General features: G+C 50.6%; 1 protein-coding gene across 1 annotated transcript in view; it reads left to right on the top strand.

Moving 5' to 3' along the window:
* Positions 1-3,653: 3,653 nt before the first annotated feature.
* RASAL1 (RAS protein activator like 1) overlaps positions 3,654-15,864 on the top strand; it is a 1,443,380-nt gene continuing 1,431,169 nt past the window's right edge. The window contains exon 1 of the mRNA XM_069619245.1: positions 3,654-4,223. Within this exon, the coding sequence (XP_069475346.1) occupies positions 4,159-4,223 (65 nt within the window). The 5' untranslated portion in view covers positions 3,654-4,158. The remainder of the gene's footprint in view (positions 4,224-15,864) is intronic.

The following is a 15,864-nucleotide window of genomic DNA, read 5'->3' on the forward strand; positions in this document are numbered from 1 at the left end:
CCCTTTGAGGCTCTCTGTACGGCTCTGGCTGCTCACTTCACCACTAGAGCTCTGGGTATCCTGTCCTCGCTCTCCTCTTCCTCTCCTTCTACCTCTCCTCTTTCTCCCTGACAACCCCTGACAGGTTTTCTAGACAAGTCTGATCTATGAAAGTGTTGTCCAAACAGGTGCTCCTCTAGGACCATCAAGGACCACATTGACACCCTCGCTCCAGTCTTGGCTGATTTCTGCAATCACTCTTTCACCACTTGATCTTTCCCCTCTCTCCTCAAGCACTCCCTTGTGCACCCTCTCCTTAAAAAGCCTTCTGCCGATCCTACCTGTCCGGCAAACTATTGCCTGATCTCTATCACTCCTTTCCTGGTCAAACCCCTAGAAAAGCTGGCCATCTCCCAGCTTCCTCTCCATACTGAATCTGTTGGTTGTCTTCATGACCATCAGTCTGGCTTCACAGCAGCCAGAGGCACAGAAACTGCTCTCCTGAACACCCGTGAAGATCTGCTCTCTAATCCGGACTCCAGCCTTCCTTCTGTCCTCATCCTCCTTGACATTGCCTCTACCTTTGACACTGTCAATCACGCCATCCTGGTCAATCGACTCCGTGGGAACCTGGGCATTGGAGTGGTTGACCACCTTCCTCTCGGACCAGCCCTCACAGATTCAGCTTGGGTCCTTTCTCTCCACCACCTCCTTCTCCATGTGTGGTGTCCACCAGGGCTCTAACCTCTCTCCCTGGCTTTTTAATGTCTACTTGGCCCCTTTGGTCCATCTGATGTCTACTTTCTCCTCTAACTTTCAGTGTTACACAGAAGACATCCAGCTCTCTTTCAGGCTCCCCTCGGCCTCCTCTTCTCTCTCGCTCATTCCTGACTGTATCCGCGATTCAGGATTGGTGCACCTCCAACAATCGGTGCTGGACTGCCCATGTGGGCGGGACAAAGACTTATATGCAAATGGATATTTCCCATCTGTGAAAGGTACAGTGAGCTAAAGTGTGGCTGCGGACTCTCGAGTGGGTACCTTCCCAAAGAACAGGTCATTTAGCCGTGTTTGTTCTCGCAGAGGGGCGCCTATGGACTATTTTTTCATAGAACTGTAGTTATGTTGCCTGAAACATTCATATTACAGACAAGTCTAGATGCTTCTCGAGGGTTGACTGCAGCTAACTCTGAGAGAAACTAGAAATTAGTATTGAAACCGAAATTCCTTGTTCCAACCCTCCCACACTTGTGTGCAGTTGGAAGAAAGGGTATGTTCTGATATCTTCCTCTGAAAGATTGTTCTCTGACCTAATCGAAAGGAGGCAGTTGGCCTCAACAAGAACCTCTGGCGCACTTAATTGTAGAACACACTGTTTCTCAAAATACTGGGCAGCAGAGACCTGAAAACACGGTTTCAACTAACATAACAGACAATGCTTCAATTAGAGTTTAGGCAATCACTTCCTGATCCTTTCAGCCTTAAAAAAGTCCTTATGTTGTTATAGAGCCAAAACGGGACAAGGTGGCAGTGAACGGGTATAGTTTGGCCAAGCGGGCGGAGTCTGTTAAAGGGGCTGTTATCTGGTGAAGATACAGAAACTTGCAGAGGTGGAGAAAAGTTGGGGGGAGTGTGTACACTTCTTTTTTTATTTGTGTGCATTTGCAAAGCGCCCAAACCCAAGGACATCGGGGTTAGTATTAGTTCGGCCTAGGGCAGCAAAAAGCCTAAATACGCCACTGGTGGGAGATTTGAACTTGAACCTGTCTAAATGTGAGAGTTGAGTACATAACTCATGAGCTATCCCAGCGTGATGAATGGGGATCTGTCAGCCCCCCTTCCCCCTCTGCCACACACACACGCCCCTCCCTCACCCACAAAAGTAGCTCGTTTAATATTGCTTGTCCGGTTGCAGTCACACCGAAAATTACAATACCTGGCTTCAAGTCGATTCGACACTTATACAATATTATAGGATGGCAGAAAGTAATGGCGAGGCTTTCAATACGCCACAAGAAAGTCCTGTAGACAGTTCGTGCGTCACTACATTAAGAAGAGGTGCTGTTGTTGCTCCTCGTCTTCAGTGGGCAAAGAATGGCTGGTCGCGTGAGCTCTCGTATTAGGGGGAAAGCGGTGGTGTGATGGAGTGGCTGCCAGAATGCACTGAGGTGCGTGCGATACATCACACCGCTGGCAAATGAGCGCCGGTATCTGGCTGGGATGCCTCGGTTGTCCCGGTCAGCACTAGGGGCGATGGACAGCGTCTGTGGGAACCAGCCGCCGTAAACAGCACTGGCTTATGAAGATGACAGCCACTGGGCGATAGCCAGCGATCTGGACTGGAGGCAGGTTTCACAAACCGCTCCTCCGCCAGGCTTCGGCTCTTTTTATTGGTATTTTCATGACGTCGCTATAAAAGAAACCGTGACCTCGGCTTTAAGGCTTTGGAGGGAATCGCCGCGCGAGTTCTCGGATGCTGCCACCGGACCGGAGCCCACCTGCGCGCGCGATGCGCTTAAATAAATTGATGTTTTTAAACGGCGCGGCGTATATTGAGCAGAATCTGGCCTTCGCATCGGGCCTGCTGAGAGCGTCTCCATTTAACAGCGCTCTGGAGCGGGGAGGGTCGGCGGTGAAGGGGTTTATTGGCCTCCGCCGTGCCGGAGGATCACACATGGGAGGAGGGGAAGCCCGATCTGATCTCACGACTGACGAGGCCTGGCTACGTGTGTCTGAATTTCCCCAGCAACAGGCCACTCGGGCTAAGGCTCTGTAGAGAATGGCGTCCCCGCTCTACACGGCTGGGGCCTCTGGATGCACACCGCCGCCGCCGATGCCCCACAGGGGGTAGGGCAATAGACCCTGCGCACATCAGAACAAGTGGACGTTACTCACTTTCTCCCAAGGCAATCCACCCACTCCCACATATAATGCGGCCTGACGTCCTTTGAGGCTCCCACCCCCTTCACACACAAAAGGGGGAGACCAGGCCTGCACATGGAATCCTGGGAGAAATGATGCGTGTGAATAGAGACCCGGGAAGGAACCTCACGGGATTTCATAACTTCCCGAGCCAGTGTATTGGCATGATTCGATGTTTAACAGGGAGAAAGCAGGAACTGAAGAAAAGCAGAAGGGCTACTCCTGCATATGCAAGGAGTGGTAGGAAATAAATGAACGTGGAGGCACGTGCCATGTGCTCTGTTTAGGGAAGGGTGTGTTGTTGGGGCCAGGGAGTGCAGGGTTAGAAGGTAAGATGAGTTCTATGTAAACATTGTATTAAAAAAGTCCAGTAACATACATACAAAACTGAAAGAAAAAACATAAACGTATATAAATAGGAACATTAATACAAATTAGCAGATTAATAGACATACATGTACACCCCAACAGATGCGTGACTTAATAACGCAACAGTAAATATATTAAGTACATACACACAAACAAGCACGAGCGCGCACAGACTGATGCATTCATGCATAAAATAAATAACATGAATAAAATGACCTGCTCGGCTTTTGGGAGGGACTCCCCCCTCCTTGATCTTCAAAACTGCAGTTCCTTGTGCCACCGGCAGAGAGCGGCAGGATTCTACTTGCTGCTCCTCCAGCTCTCAGCCCCCTCCGTGGGTCTCCTGCAGTTTCCTCTCCTCGGCTCCAACCTGTGGCTGCCAGAGACCAAAGTGCCCTCGCCTCCCTCGGAGCAAGCAGCGGGAACTGCAGCACCCCAGCACCCACCTCCAAAGAGCAGGCCCACTGCCAGAGAAGAGTGGCCGCTCCAGCCCCCTCCCCCCGCGGCCACGTCTGCATGCCTGAGTCCCTGGGCACAAGACGGAGGAGAGGCAGAAGACACCTGTGCCCCTGAGAAGCGGAGCCAAGACCGGGTTCTGTCCCCAGACAGCACCTGCCGCAGCCAGCACCCCCTCCCACGGCTGAACCCGCCGCTGCTCTCCGCCATCCATTGCACTGCTAGAATCGCGCCGTCTCCAGGAGCTGCCGCCCCCCTGGGCGCGGATGTATCGCTGGACCTGAAGACGGGATGGGCAGGGGGCAGCTGCTTCTCCTTTTCACCCGGCTCTGAGCGGCAAGACCCAGGGCCCGTCCCCGGACTGGATGCCAATCCGGATACCAGTTCGCCCGCACACGGGAAACTTAGTTGCTCTCCCTGCTGATCAGCAGCATGGCCAAAAACACGTCGCTGTACTTCAGGGTGGTGGAGGGTCGCAGCCTGCCCGCTAAGGATGTGTAAGTCCGCTGCAGTGTTCTCTGATTATTAGGAATGCCTGAAATGCACGTTTTCCAGTTTGTATGGAGTGACGTACACACCTGCGTTAAGCGCTAAACAGAAACCTAAAGGCAGTGGAATGGGAACTATTTTGCCAAGGATCACACAATATCTTAGTGGGGATGCCGCCGGGTTTAGAATACGCTTGTCCCTGGTTCGGTAGCAGACACCCACGTATCCCTCCAACCGCATCTTTCCCCAAAACATGAATTTACACTGAAAAGTCTTAAGTCTGGTTGTAGTTCATTAGCTGACACACTATATTGATGATGGTTGATGATGGCGATGTGTTTATATAGTGCCACAAGCAACCGCGAGGCAGTTTCACTGAGCTTGCCAGTGATTGCACGAAGGGCATTTCATGCAGGACACGTGAAATTGCAAGTACGGATCAAAGCAAGGCACCCAAATTGAGCAAACCCTAGGCACGAGCAGACCTCCTAGCGGGCCATTAAAAGCGCACCCAAGTCATTACAAAGCGCTATCATTTACACATACGCACATTCAGAGCGCACAGGGTTGACATATGTGCCGGAACTAGCCTGTCCATGGAACATTCTGACAGGTGGCACAGCAATGATACTCCGCCGTGTGCACTGCTATGGCCATAGCTTTCCCTGTGGGGCTCTTGGCATCGCTTGCCCTGGCGCTGGCCTCCCCCGTTCCCCCATGCCCTGCGCGCCCTTTGATGTCGCTCCTCCTGTTGGCATGCTGTCACGGTTCAGTCCGCGAGCTTGTGGCACTGTTTGGCATGTGCAGTCACTACTCCCTGGTAATGCTTGACCTTTATTGCTCCTAGCATCGGCTGCCCCGTGCATCTCTAGTACCACGCTCCCAGGCTGCGCCGCTCCTGAAAAGCGCATCTTGCCCGGGTACTTGCATGGGTCGCCCTGTCCTACTCTTGGCAACACTTGTCCTTCATAGCTCCTGCCACTGATTGCCTTACACTACTCATGGTGCCAGCCACGGCTCTTGCCATTGACGCCCATGAATTGCTCCTGGCATCACTGGCTTGGAGCTGTTCAGGTATCGCATGCTATGTCCTCCGTGGACATTGGTCTCAATGTCGTGGCTGCAGGTTCCTGCCATCACTGTGGCCGTGCTTCTTTGGTCACCTTTTGCCCTCTGTAGCTGTCGACGTCCCTTGCCTTGTGTGTCATCTGGTATAATGTGCCCTGTGTTGCACCAGGCTTCCCATGTCCTGTGGCGTGCATGGCTTTCCCGCGCCCTGCTCCTGTCCTTGCTTGCTCTGCATAGTTCCTGGCACTGCCCGTTGCGCATGGCTTCTGGATTCCTTTCCCATGTGTGACTGCTGGAAGTGTTTACCCTGCGGAACTCCTGGCATTGCTTGCTCTATGGGGATTGCGGCGTATATCGACTTAGACAGCTTCTAGCATCTCTATTGGTATTGCGTGACCTGAACAGCTCCTATGCGGGCAGTACTTGCTTTGGGGAGCTAGCATGATTAGCCATGTGTGGCTTCTGCCATTTCTTGTCATAAGTGACTCCTAGCTAGGCATCGAAATTCATTGATGAACACTTTCCCGGTTGACGATTGTTTTCGCTCCTATAGCATGGGGCACCCCGTGGTGGCCCCCCTGCACATGACGTTGTCAGTTAAGGGGTCACTACTGCCAGGTCCCCTATGATATCCATGACCTCAGGTAACTCTTGATCACCGGTTTTGCTCTCGCTGTCTCCAGTGCCCCCCCTTGAGGGTCCATCATTTGTTTATAAACGGCTCTGTTGTGCTTGGGCGGCCTTGGCCCCCTGCGGGGCCCCCCGGCACGAAGACTGTGGTACTGTCGACCACGGGCACCTGGACCTGACTGGCTGGGCCCTGGTCCCACCTTGATCACGAGGGATTGTCAGTTCGCCTCAGTCTGGCTACCAGGGACCCTTAACTGTTGCATTCACCTTGATTTGCTGTTTGATCTGTTTGCTTACACGGCACTTTAGACCTTAAGCCGCTCCGATCCTGATATTCTGTAGCCATACGGCTCCCGTGAGCCACCACTATGTTTTCTTACTTACTACTATTGCACTGTGTATTATCCTTATGCTCTCCCCGGTTCAGCATGACATCGCTAGGCCGACTTGCAGCCCCCCAGGTGTAGATGCCTAGTATTTTGTTGGTGTTGTTGTTAATGGGTTTGGGTTTCTTCCCTCGAGTTTTGGGAGGGATGTGGGTAGGGGGAATGGGGGGAGGGGTAGTTATTGTTGAAAATGACTTGGCAACCACTAGGGGCACCACATGCTGTACAGCACTACATCACACACACACGGCTGGAGATCCCTCCATGTCTGGATCTACAGACTCTATCTTTTTTGACAACGCACTCCTGTTACTGTATCAATATTCCCAATTAAATGGCAAGTGAAGTCCTGACGTTCATGAGCTGGAACGTTCGTGGTTTGGGCAATCATAAAAAAATGCGCCAGATACAATTATACGCAGAACGCCACAGGGTCAAAATTCTCTGCTTACAAGAAACCCATGCCCGCTCCGAGCAATGTGACCGGTTCGCAAAACAGTGGGGTTCCCAAAGATATTATACTAACTATTCTACCCAGAGCCGTGGCACATTCACTCTGATACACAGAAGTTTGAAATTTGTGTGCAATCACTCACGTATAGACCTCCTTGGCAGATATATCCTGCTCGTTGACACACTACAGTGCCAAGAGGTGGCCATCCTAAACATCTACGGTCCCAACGTTGACGATTCGGACTTCTATTTACACCTAGCCTCGCTCATGGAAGGCTTTCCCTTGATCCCGATCATATGGGGAGGAGACTTTAATACTATATTGGACGTTACCTAGACAGATCGGGCACGCGGCCTCGCCAACTCTCCAGAGCGGCCTACACCATACTTACTATTCTTCCACGTCTGACACTGGTTGATTCTTGGCGGTTAATAAACCCTGATGCCCGAGAATACTCATTCTATTCCACAGTCCACGATTCCCACTCTAGAGTAGATAGATGGCTCATCACCGACAGGTTAGTTAGGTCACTGTCTCACCAGGCTATCCTTCCCAGAACACTATCTGATCACTCACCTGTCGTCATCTCGCTAAACTGGGGTCCTGACGCCAATAGACCAAGGCAGTGGAGGTTAAGCTCCCGCACGCTCCTTGACCAGACCTTTGCGGCTGAACTCGAATCGTCCATTGAAGAGTTCTTTGAATTCAACACTGGTTCGGTGACAACTCACGCCATGCTCTGGGAATCATTCAAGGCATATACGAGGGGTGTGGCTATCTCCAAGGGAAGTGGCATTCTTAAGAGGATCCGCGCTGACATCTCCGCTAGTGAATCAACCCTTGCCGGTCTCGAGGCTCAATACTCTCTTAACCACTCTTCAAGCACTCTTTCGGCCTTGGGATCGGAACTAGATAACTTTCGTGCCCTTGCAGAGCGAGAGGTCAAATTCCTAGAGTCCCCATGTTTGGCGAGGAGATACGGCGACGGTGAACGCCCCGGCCGTATGCTAGCCAGGCTGCTCCGTCGCGAACTCGGTGCTCCCAATATTCCGGCCATAGCAAGATCGGACGGCTCCATGGCTCTGTCCCCACAGGACATCAACTCCGAATTTCTTGCATTCTACACATCTCTATACTCCGAGGCCAATGACCCCCCCATTTCGGAAATAGATTCCTTCCTAGACTCTCTCCCTCTCTCCGTTTTATCTTCCGAGGCTGGTGCCTCTCTGGAGAGACCTATCACGTCTGAGGAGATTACCGAAGCTATTGAATCACTGGCGTCTGGTAAGGCCCCTGGCCCGGATGGATTGCCCATTGAATTTTATAAGCAATGCAAGTCACTATTGGTCCCGCACATGTTGTGCCTCTGGGGGGAATCTTGCGAAAAGGGTATACTCCCCCCCTCTCTTCGGGAGGCATTGATAATGGTTCTCCCCAAACCGGGCAAGCCCCCCTCCCAATGCAGCTCATACCGCCCCCTCTCGTTGATTAACAGCGATGTTAAAATTTACGCTAAACTGTTAGCCAACCGTCTAGCCCCTATTATGCCCCACATTATTCATCCTGATCAGGCAGGGTTTGTCCCAGGAAGGTCCACATCCTTAAATTTAAGAAGACTCTTTAATGTGATCAGCAGGGTCAGCCCCACCACGCAGGCGGTAGCAGCCACTCTGGACATGCAGAAGGCCTTCGACTCGGTCTCTTGGAAATACTTGTGGCGGGTCCTTGTGAAATGTAAGTTTGGTCACAATTTCCGAACTTGGGTTAAGCTGCTTTACACCTCCCCTTCAGCTAGAGTCCGTACTGAGGACAGATGCTCCGCCCCCTTCCAGATAGCCAGAGGGACGCGCCAGGGATGCCCTTTCTCTCCACTAATTTTTGCCGTCGCCATCGAACCATTTGCTGACATGATTCGCCAGGCACATGCCCATAGGGGATTACGCACGGCCGGTCAGGCTGACATAGTTTCTCTGTACGCAGACGATGCTCTGCTGTACATTCGTTCACCAGACATTAACCTTGCTCCTATCCTTGCGGACGTCGCCCGATTTGGTGACATATCGGGATTAAAGGTGAACTGTTCCAAATCCACACTGTTCCCGCTTACTGATTGTACGTGTCCCCCCCCGGATCTGTTGGGTTTCTCCTGGTCTCAATCTAGTTTCACATACTTGGGGGTCGAGGTGTCCCGATCCATAATAAGACTGCGCGAGGACAACTACTCGAATTATCTAACGGCCCTGTCCGGTAAAACGTCTAATTGGACCAAGCTCCCCATTTCACTAGCAGGTAGGATCAGCATTCTTAAAATGGTAGTATTACCCCAACTTTTATACCGATTCACCAATCTACCCGTATGGCCAGGCGATACATTCTTTAAGTCACTACGTCACATTACAAACACCTTCCTTTGGCACTCAGGTGCGGTTAGGCTTAAACTTTCTACGCTTACCACCCCGAAAGAATTTGGGGGTTTTGGCGCACCGGATTTCTTGAGGTATTGGGTGGTGGCTCAATCACAATTCGCCTCCCATTGGTTTAATACCACCGACCCCCCCCCGCATGTCCGACTCGAGAAGCTATCTGCTGCTGATCGAGTGCTGGGTTCCCTCATTCTTAAGCCTATACCAGCTGACTCCGACTCGATAGATCCTGTGACATGCACCTCCCTAGCTCTTACTAAACTTTGGGCCCTGGTTACCACACCACGGCCATTCCATGGAGACCTACCGCTTTGGAACTTCCTCCCGGATGTCTCACCTACCCCGCTATCCACTGTGACCCGTTGGGCTGAAGCTGGCTTCCTGTCGCTCCGCAATATATACGAACAAGGCAACTTCGTTGAGTGGGCGGACCTCCCCCCATCCCTCAAGCGCCGGCCCACTGCATGGCTACAATTTTCCTCCCTTCGTAGGAATCTCAAATTCAGATACCCTGATTTTCCCACAATACCGCCTGATGACTCCATAGTTGCGGAACTCTGCTCTTACCTATCCTTTAGGGGTAAAGTGTCAAGACTATATGCACTGGTGCAATCTAGAGCAGTCCCGGCCTTCACTAAGCTGAAGCACAGTTGGGAGGTCGACCTCGAGGTGGAGATCAGTGATGAGAGGTGGTCTCGAATGTGTGCTCGCACTCAAGATGTCTCCTATAACTCAAAATTTAAGCTTATACAGTTTAAGATCCTGCATAGATACCATCACACACCTAAGAGACTGCACCGCATGTTCCCAGATTCCCCCTCCAGTTGCCCCAGATGCGGCACGGAACAAGCAACCTACATCCATATGCTCTGGCACTGCCCACTCCTATCTCAATTCTGGATCGAGGTTTGCTCCACGCTATCAGACATGCTGGAACACCCCATTGCCCCAACCCCACTACATTGTCTCTTTCATGAATTCCCCCAGCTGGGCCGGAAATCTAGGAGGCTTGCGGGTCTCTGTATGCTGCTGGCGGTCCGCTGCATTCTGTTATGCTGGCTCTGTGCCAGACCGCCTGTGTATTCACAATGGCTTAGATCAGTTACGTGGGCTCATGACACTGAGGAAACCTGGAGTGCAATGCAACATCCGCACTGTCGGCCAATAGATGTCTGGCAAAGCTTCCGTGATTACATGGCCTCCTTGCCTTCTCCTTCATGCTCAGCTAGTGTCTCTCCCGAAAATGTATAATGATGTGTTTAACATGTTCATCTGTATGTCTGATTGACTCAAATGCTGATATCTAGTTGGATCTATGTGTTCCCGCTCCACTTCCCCACAGTTGAACAGTCGTGTGTTGCTGTTGATGTATATTTGTGTATATTTACTTTTGTTGTTTTAGCTGCCATGTGGCCACCCTTTGCCCTGTCTTTTCAAGTGTGTTGTCAAGTCAAACAATAGAAACAAGTTTAAAAAAAAAATAAGTGACTCCTAGCGTTGTTATCCCTATCCGCATGGCTTCAGGAGTTGTGCGGATGCTCCTGGCATCCCCTGCCGCCTGTGACTCCTGGCTGGCATTGTTTGTTCTTAGTCGCTCCTGGTGTGGTTTGTTCTCTGTAGCCTCTGGCATTGCTTGTCCCGTGCGGCTATTGTCAATGCTTACATTGTGAAGCTCCTGGCATGATTGTCTGGCACTTGTTCTGGCATTAGGTGCTCTGCAGGATTCCTGTCATTGCTTGCTGTGAGGGCTCTTCTGGTATCTATTTCGCTTCGGAGCTCATTGTGTGGCTCCTGGCATTATTTGCCCTGAGCAGTTCCTAGAATCTCTCATTTTGGGCAGCTCTTGGCATAATTAAGACTGTATGCTGCATTTCTTGTCTCGTGCGGCTCTTGATTCACTTGCCCTTCACTAGCTCCTGGTACTAAGAGCACTGCATGAATGCTCACATTACGTGAACTTTCTGGCATCGCACGCTCTCTAAAGCACTACGCGCCCTTCATGTCTCCTGGCAGTGCTTATCCTAGCTGCCCTTTGGTGTAGCTTTCCATGTGCGACTTCTGCCTTTCCTTGACCGCTTCTAGCATAGGCTGAGTAGTGTGGGCTCGCTTTGCTCTTCTTACCAGGTCCCTACCTAAATTATAAATCACAGACCAATTATGTTTATGGAAAAGTTGTAGGCCGTAGGCATTTTATTTTCTTACAGAAAATACAAAACAACAAAAATCAATACACTGCCATATGCTTTTGGGCACCTTGTGTCCAGTCTCGGAGTTGCCCAAGGCTCCTCCTGAGTCCTTGTTATCCCTGGGCCTTCGTTCCTGGGCACATGCCGCCTACGACATGCTTTGGACCGTGTACCGAAAGAGTACTCAGCGTTCCCATTTCTGCCTGCTCCTTCTTTTTGGACTGTGTACCGAAAGAGTACTCAGCGTTCCAGCTCCTGCCTGCTCCCTTCTTCTTCCGTTATTCTTGTAGGGTGGGTTGGGTGGCAAATGTTTTTCCTTCCCCTTATCCAGGCACTAAGAGCCTACCCGAGAGAGGTGAGCTCTTTACCTGGTTTGTGCCGCCTCTCCTTTTCCTGGCTTACTTATACACCCCAGGCCTTTTGTTCCTTCTTGGGGGCCGGTTCCCCCCCCCAGCCCCTTGATGTTATATTTTGCACCTTCCCCACGTGCTGTTTCCTGCCCTTTCCTGGGCTTTTGTTTCTTGTGGCGCCGTTCGGACGCCCCTCCCTACTGCTTTTGCGCCGTTTCCCCCCACCCCGCGCCTAAACTCCCAGGCCCCCCCATCGGCCCGCATTTCATGCGGCCCGGGGCCTGGGGCATTGCTCTTTGTACGAGCCTTCTGGATTGCAGGCCATGCACAGCTCTTTCCGTGCCTTATCCTGCATGCATCTTCTTACATTGTATCCACCCTGAAAGCCTGGGTATCTATTGTTTTCTGCCTGGCTTCCGACGTTGCTCTTCCTGAACAGTTTCTGGCCCTTGATATTGTTTGTTCTGTGTATATTCTGGCATTGCTTGCCCTGCCTGAATTCTAGCATTGCATGCCACTGTGCAGCTTCTTCCACTGCTTGCTCAGCAAGGTGCATGGCAATACTTGCCCTTTGCAGCTCTTTTTACTCTGCCTGACTCTTCTTGGGCTCACTTGCCATGCACAGCTCCTTGGAATGTAGCCCGCGTGCTTCTCTTCCTATTGCTTGGCCTGTGTGGCTCATGGTATAGATTTTCCTGTCCAGCTACATGAAAGGGTTAACAAGTATCGCACCAGAACATTGCCTGTCCACTGTAGGCCATGGTATGCCAGGAGGAATGCAGTGAGAGGAATACCAGGAGCCATGCAGAGCAAACAATGCAAAGAAGAAGGCATGCCAGAAGCTAGGAAAGGCATCTGAGGCCGGGAATAATGCAAATCAAGTGATGCTACAAGTTGCACTAGGAAACCTCTGTATCCCCCGGACCCCTCTATCTGTTCTGTTGTTACCCCTGAAAAGCACTCCGTTATGCATCTGTACTGTTGAATACCTCTGAAAAGCACTCTGTTATGTATCTGTATTGTTGTACACCTCTGTAAAGCGCTCTGTTGCTTCTCGAAGCTAGGGCCACACTTAATAATAATAATAATAATAATAATAATATTAATAATATTAATAATAATAATAATAATAATAATAATAATAATAATAATGGCAGGAGCCATAGAGGACAATCAATAAGAAGAGAAGCGCAAGGCATTAGATATGAGAACTCAGGGCGCCCAAGCAATGCCAGAATGTACCCAGAGAAAGCAGTGCAATGAGCCATGGTGGCCAAAGCAATGCCAAGAGCCACAAAGGACAAGACATGCCAGGTGCTGCTGATGCATACCAGGAGCAATGCAGGACAGGAGTAGTTGGGACTAACGCAAAGAAACAATGCCAGTAGATGCACAAGGGAACAATGGCAGACCTGCTCATCGCATGGCATGTTTTATCCTCCATGGCTCCTGGCACTGTGTGTCCTGCTCTACGCATGTCTTGGCCTGCTGAGCTCCTTGCATATGGCACCTGGCAATGCTTGTCTATTTCCTGGCATGCATTGCCCTGCTCTGTCACTAGCTTAACTGGGATTTTTATCCGATGGGGCTTTGGGATTCACATACCCTGCGGCTCCTGGCATGTCTTATTACTCTGCACAACCCAGATCAGTCACAGGGTTCAGGATAGTGGCGTGTGACACTTTTCAAAACTTTCCCTTCTGCAAAAAACAGAGCAAATGCATTTATCACCAATTTTGCTTCTTCTAATAGGGAAAGGAGTAAACAGGTTTTGCTCTAATCCGTATTATCTAAACAAATTTGCACGAGTGCGAAAATGAAGCAGACTATTTTCTGTACTGTGATATGATTGGTTATTTATAACGCGCTTAATACCCAGAGGTTTCTAAGCGCGGACCTGGGGGTCGAACTTGTTGTGCTCCATGTCGTTTTGCTTCCAAGGCGAGCACGTTGCCGCTGAGCTATCCTCCCAAGACAATGTTGGCTGTGTGACATGAAAATTAATGTGTTTGTCTCCATTTCTCTTTATATGACAGAAAACAATGTAGAAACAAGTATTCGCTGAATTTCAGCCAAGGGCAAAGGTTAGGCACCTCCTTTTGCGTTTTCTTGTGGTTTTTACCGCAGTCCTTTTCTTATAGAGACCTGGTTTCTGAGTGTGCTGTCGTCAATTTACAGACAGCACCCATAGGACATGAATGCCCTCACTGCCCCCTTGTGGGGAGGGTTTGCCAGGTCTCGTTTTTAGAAGATAAATGCAATATTGTTTGCCCTCTTCTCTTCTCAGTTATTCGCGCAGCAAAGCATTCTGAGGTTGTCCGGAACTCCTGTACTTGTTCATATAATCTCAGCTGCAAGTTAATGGGGCATCTTCTTCTGGCTCTTGGTGGCATTCGTGGGGCAGCGGATGTCAGTGTGCCTCTGTGCTAGGTTCCTGTGGGTGTTGGTGGAATACGCTTTCCCATGAGTGCAGGTGGAAGTGAGTGTCTCTGCACAATGCACCTGCTTGGGTGCCCTCTACACGGTTTCCATGAGTGCAGGTGGAGGTCAGTGCATCTGTGTCATGCTTCTGCACGGGTTCCCTCTACATGATTCCCATGTGTGTAGGTAAAAGTGTCTCTGGATCATGCTCTTGTGGGGCACAGGGTGGTCTCATTACACGATTCCCATGAGTCTAGGTGGAGGTCAGCACCTCTGTGTCTTGCTCCTGAGCGGAGTGCGGGAGGCGGGGGGCTTCCTATAAATGATTCTCAGGAGTGTAGGTGAGGTCAGTGTCCCTGTGCCATTTTCTCACTGAGGTTCCTCTTACACAATTCCCATGAGGGTAGATGGAGGTCAGTGTCTCTTTCATGTTCCAGCAGGGGTTCCCTCTGCACGATTACCATGAGTCTAGGTCAGTGTCTCTGTGCCATGTTCTTGCAGGAGTTCCCTCTGCATGTTTCGGTGAGTGTAGGGGCAAGCCAGTGCCTCTGCATTATGTGCCCGAGGAGGTTCCCTCGACATGATTACATGAGTGTCAATGGAGGTCAATGTTTATATGGCATGTTCCTTTAGAGGTTCTCTCTACATGATTCCCATGAGTGTAGGTGGAGGTGAGTGTCTCTGGGTCATGTTCCTGACTTCCTGCATGTGTTTAACTCTACACAATTCCCACGAGTGCAGGTGGAAGTGAACGCTTCCGTGCTATACTCCTTTGGGGTTTCCGTATACACTATTTCTATGAGTGTGGGGAGAGCCCAGTGTCTCTTTGTCATGCCCTTTGTCATAATCTTTTACATGATTTTCACGAGTGTAGGTGGAGGTCATTCATTGTCCACCTACACGTTGCTCCTGTGGTGAAGATTGGACCTACCGTGCCACCTGGCAGGCTCCTGGGTGTACACGTTGAGGCCAATGTGCCTCTGTGCCAGGTCTCTTTGGAAGGTTCAGGAGTGGGATCAGTGCGCTGCTGTGCTGCGTGCTCCTGTACAAGTTCCAGTGTGTGGAGGAGGCCACTGTGCCCTGCCGGCTTTTGTATCTGGAGACCAGCCTGCTTCTGAACCAGGTCCCTGTGTGCGAGGTCACTGTGTATTTCTACAACGCTTCAGTAGGTCTCTGTGACGGTCTTGGGTATTAGTGTACCCCTCTGCCAGGCTCATGTTGCAGAATGCTAGGATGCATCTTTGCAGGCTCATGGGCGAATCATGTGCCACCGTGCCATGGGCCTGTGAGTGGATGCCAGTGGGGGTTCTGTGCGGTGGTGGCTGGTGAACTTTTTAAGTGCTGGGTGTAAATATGTTTCCGAAACTTCTGCGAATGTGCTCAGTGAGCAAACCCAAGCACACCAATGGGTGCTTGGGAGGCTCTCCCCCAAAGGATTTAAAAAAAAAAAAATAGTTTTTTCAAAAGCGGTTCAAAATGCAGTATTTTACAACTCAATTTAGGGCACCAATTGTCAAAAGAGATGGATTTACAGGCAGTTTGCAGTGGATTAAATTATATAACTTTAGTGTGCCGCAGAATAAAAATATGTGTATGCCCATTAGAAAATTATCGAACCCATAGAAACATTGCATACACAGGAGACACACATATATTTGTGCCACGACACTCAAACAGTGCTTGATACAATCTGTCACGGCCATACGAGGAAAAACATTCACAAATCAGCAG

The sequence above is a fragment of the Ambystoma mexicanum genome, chromosome 10, assembly GCF_040938575.1.
Source record: "Ambystoma mexicanum isolate Mex_15411 chromosome 10, UKY_AmexF1_1, whole genome shotgun sequence".
Taxonomy (NCBI): domain Eukaryota; kingdom Metazoa; phylum Chordata; class Amphibia; order Caudata; family Ambystomatidae; genus Ambystoma; species Ambystoma mexicanum.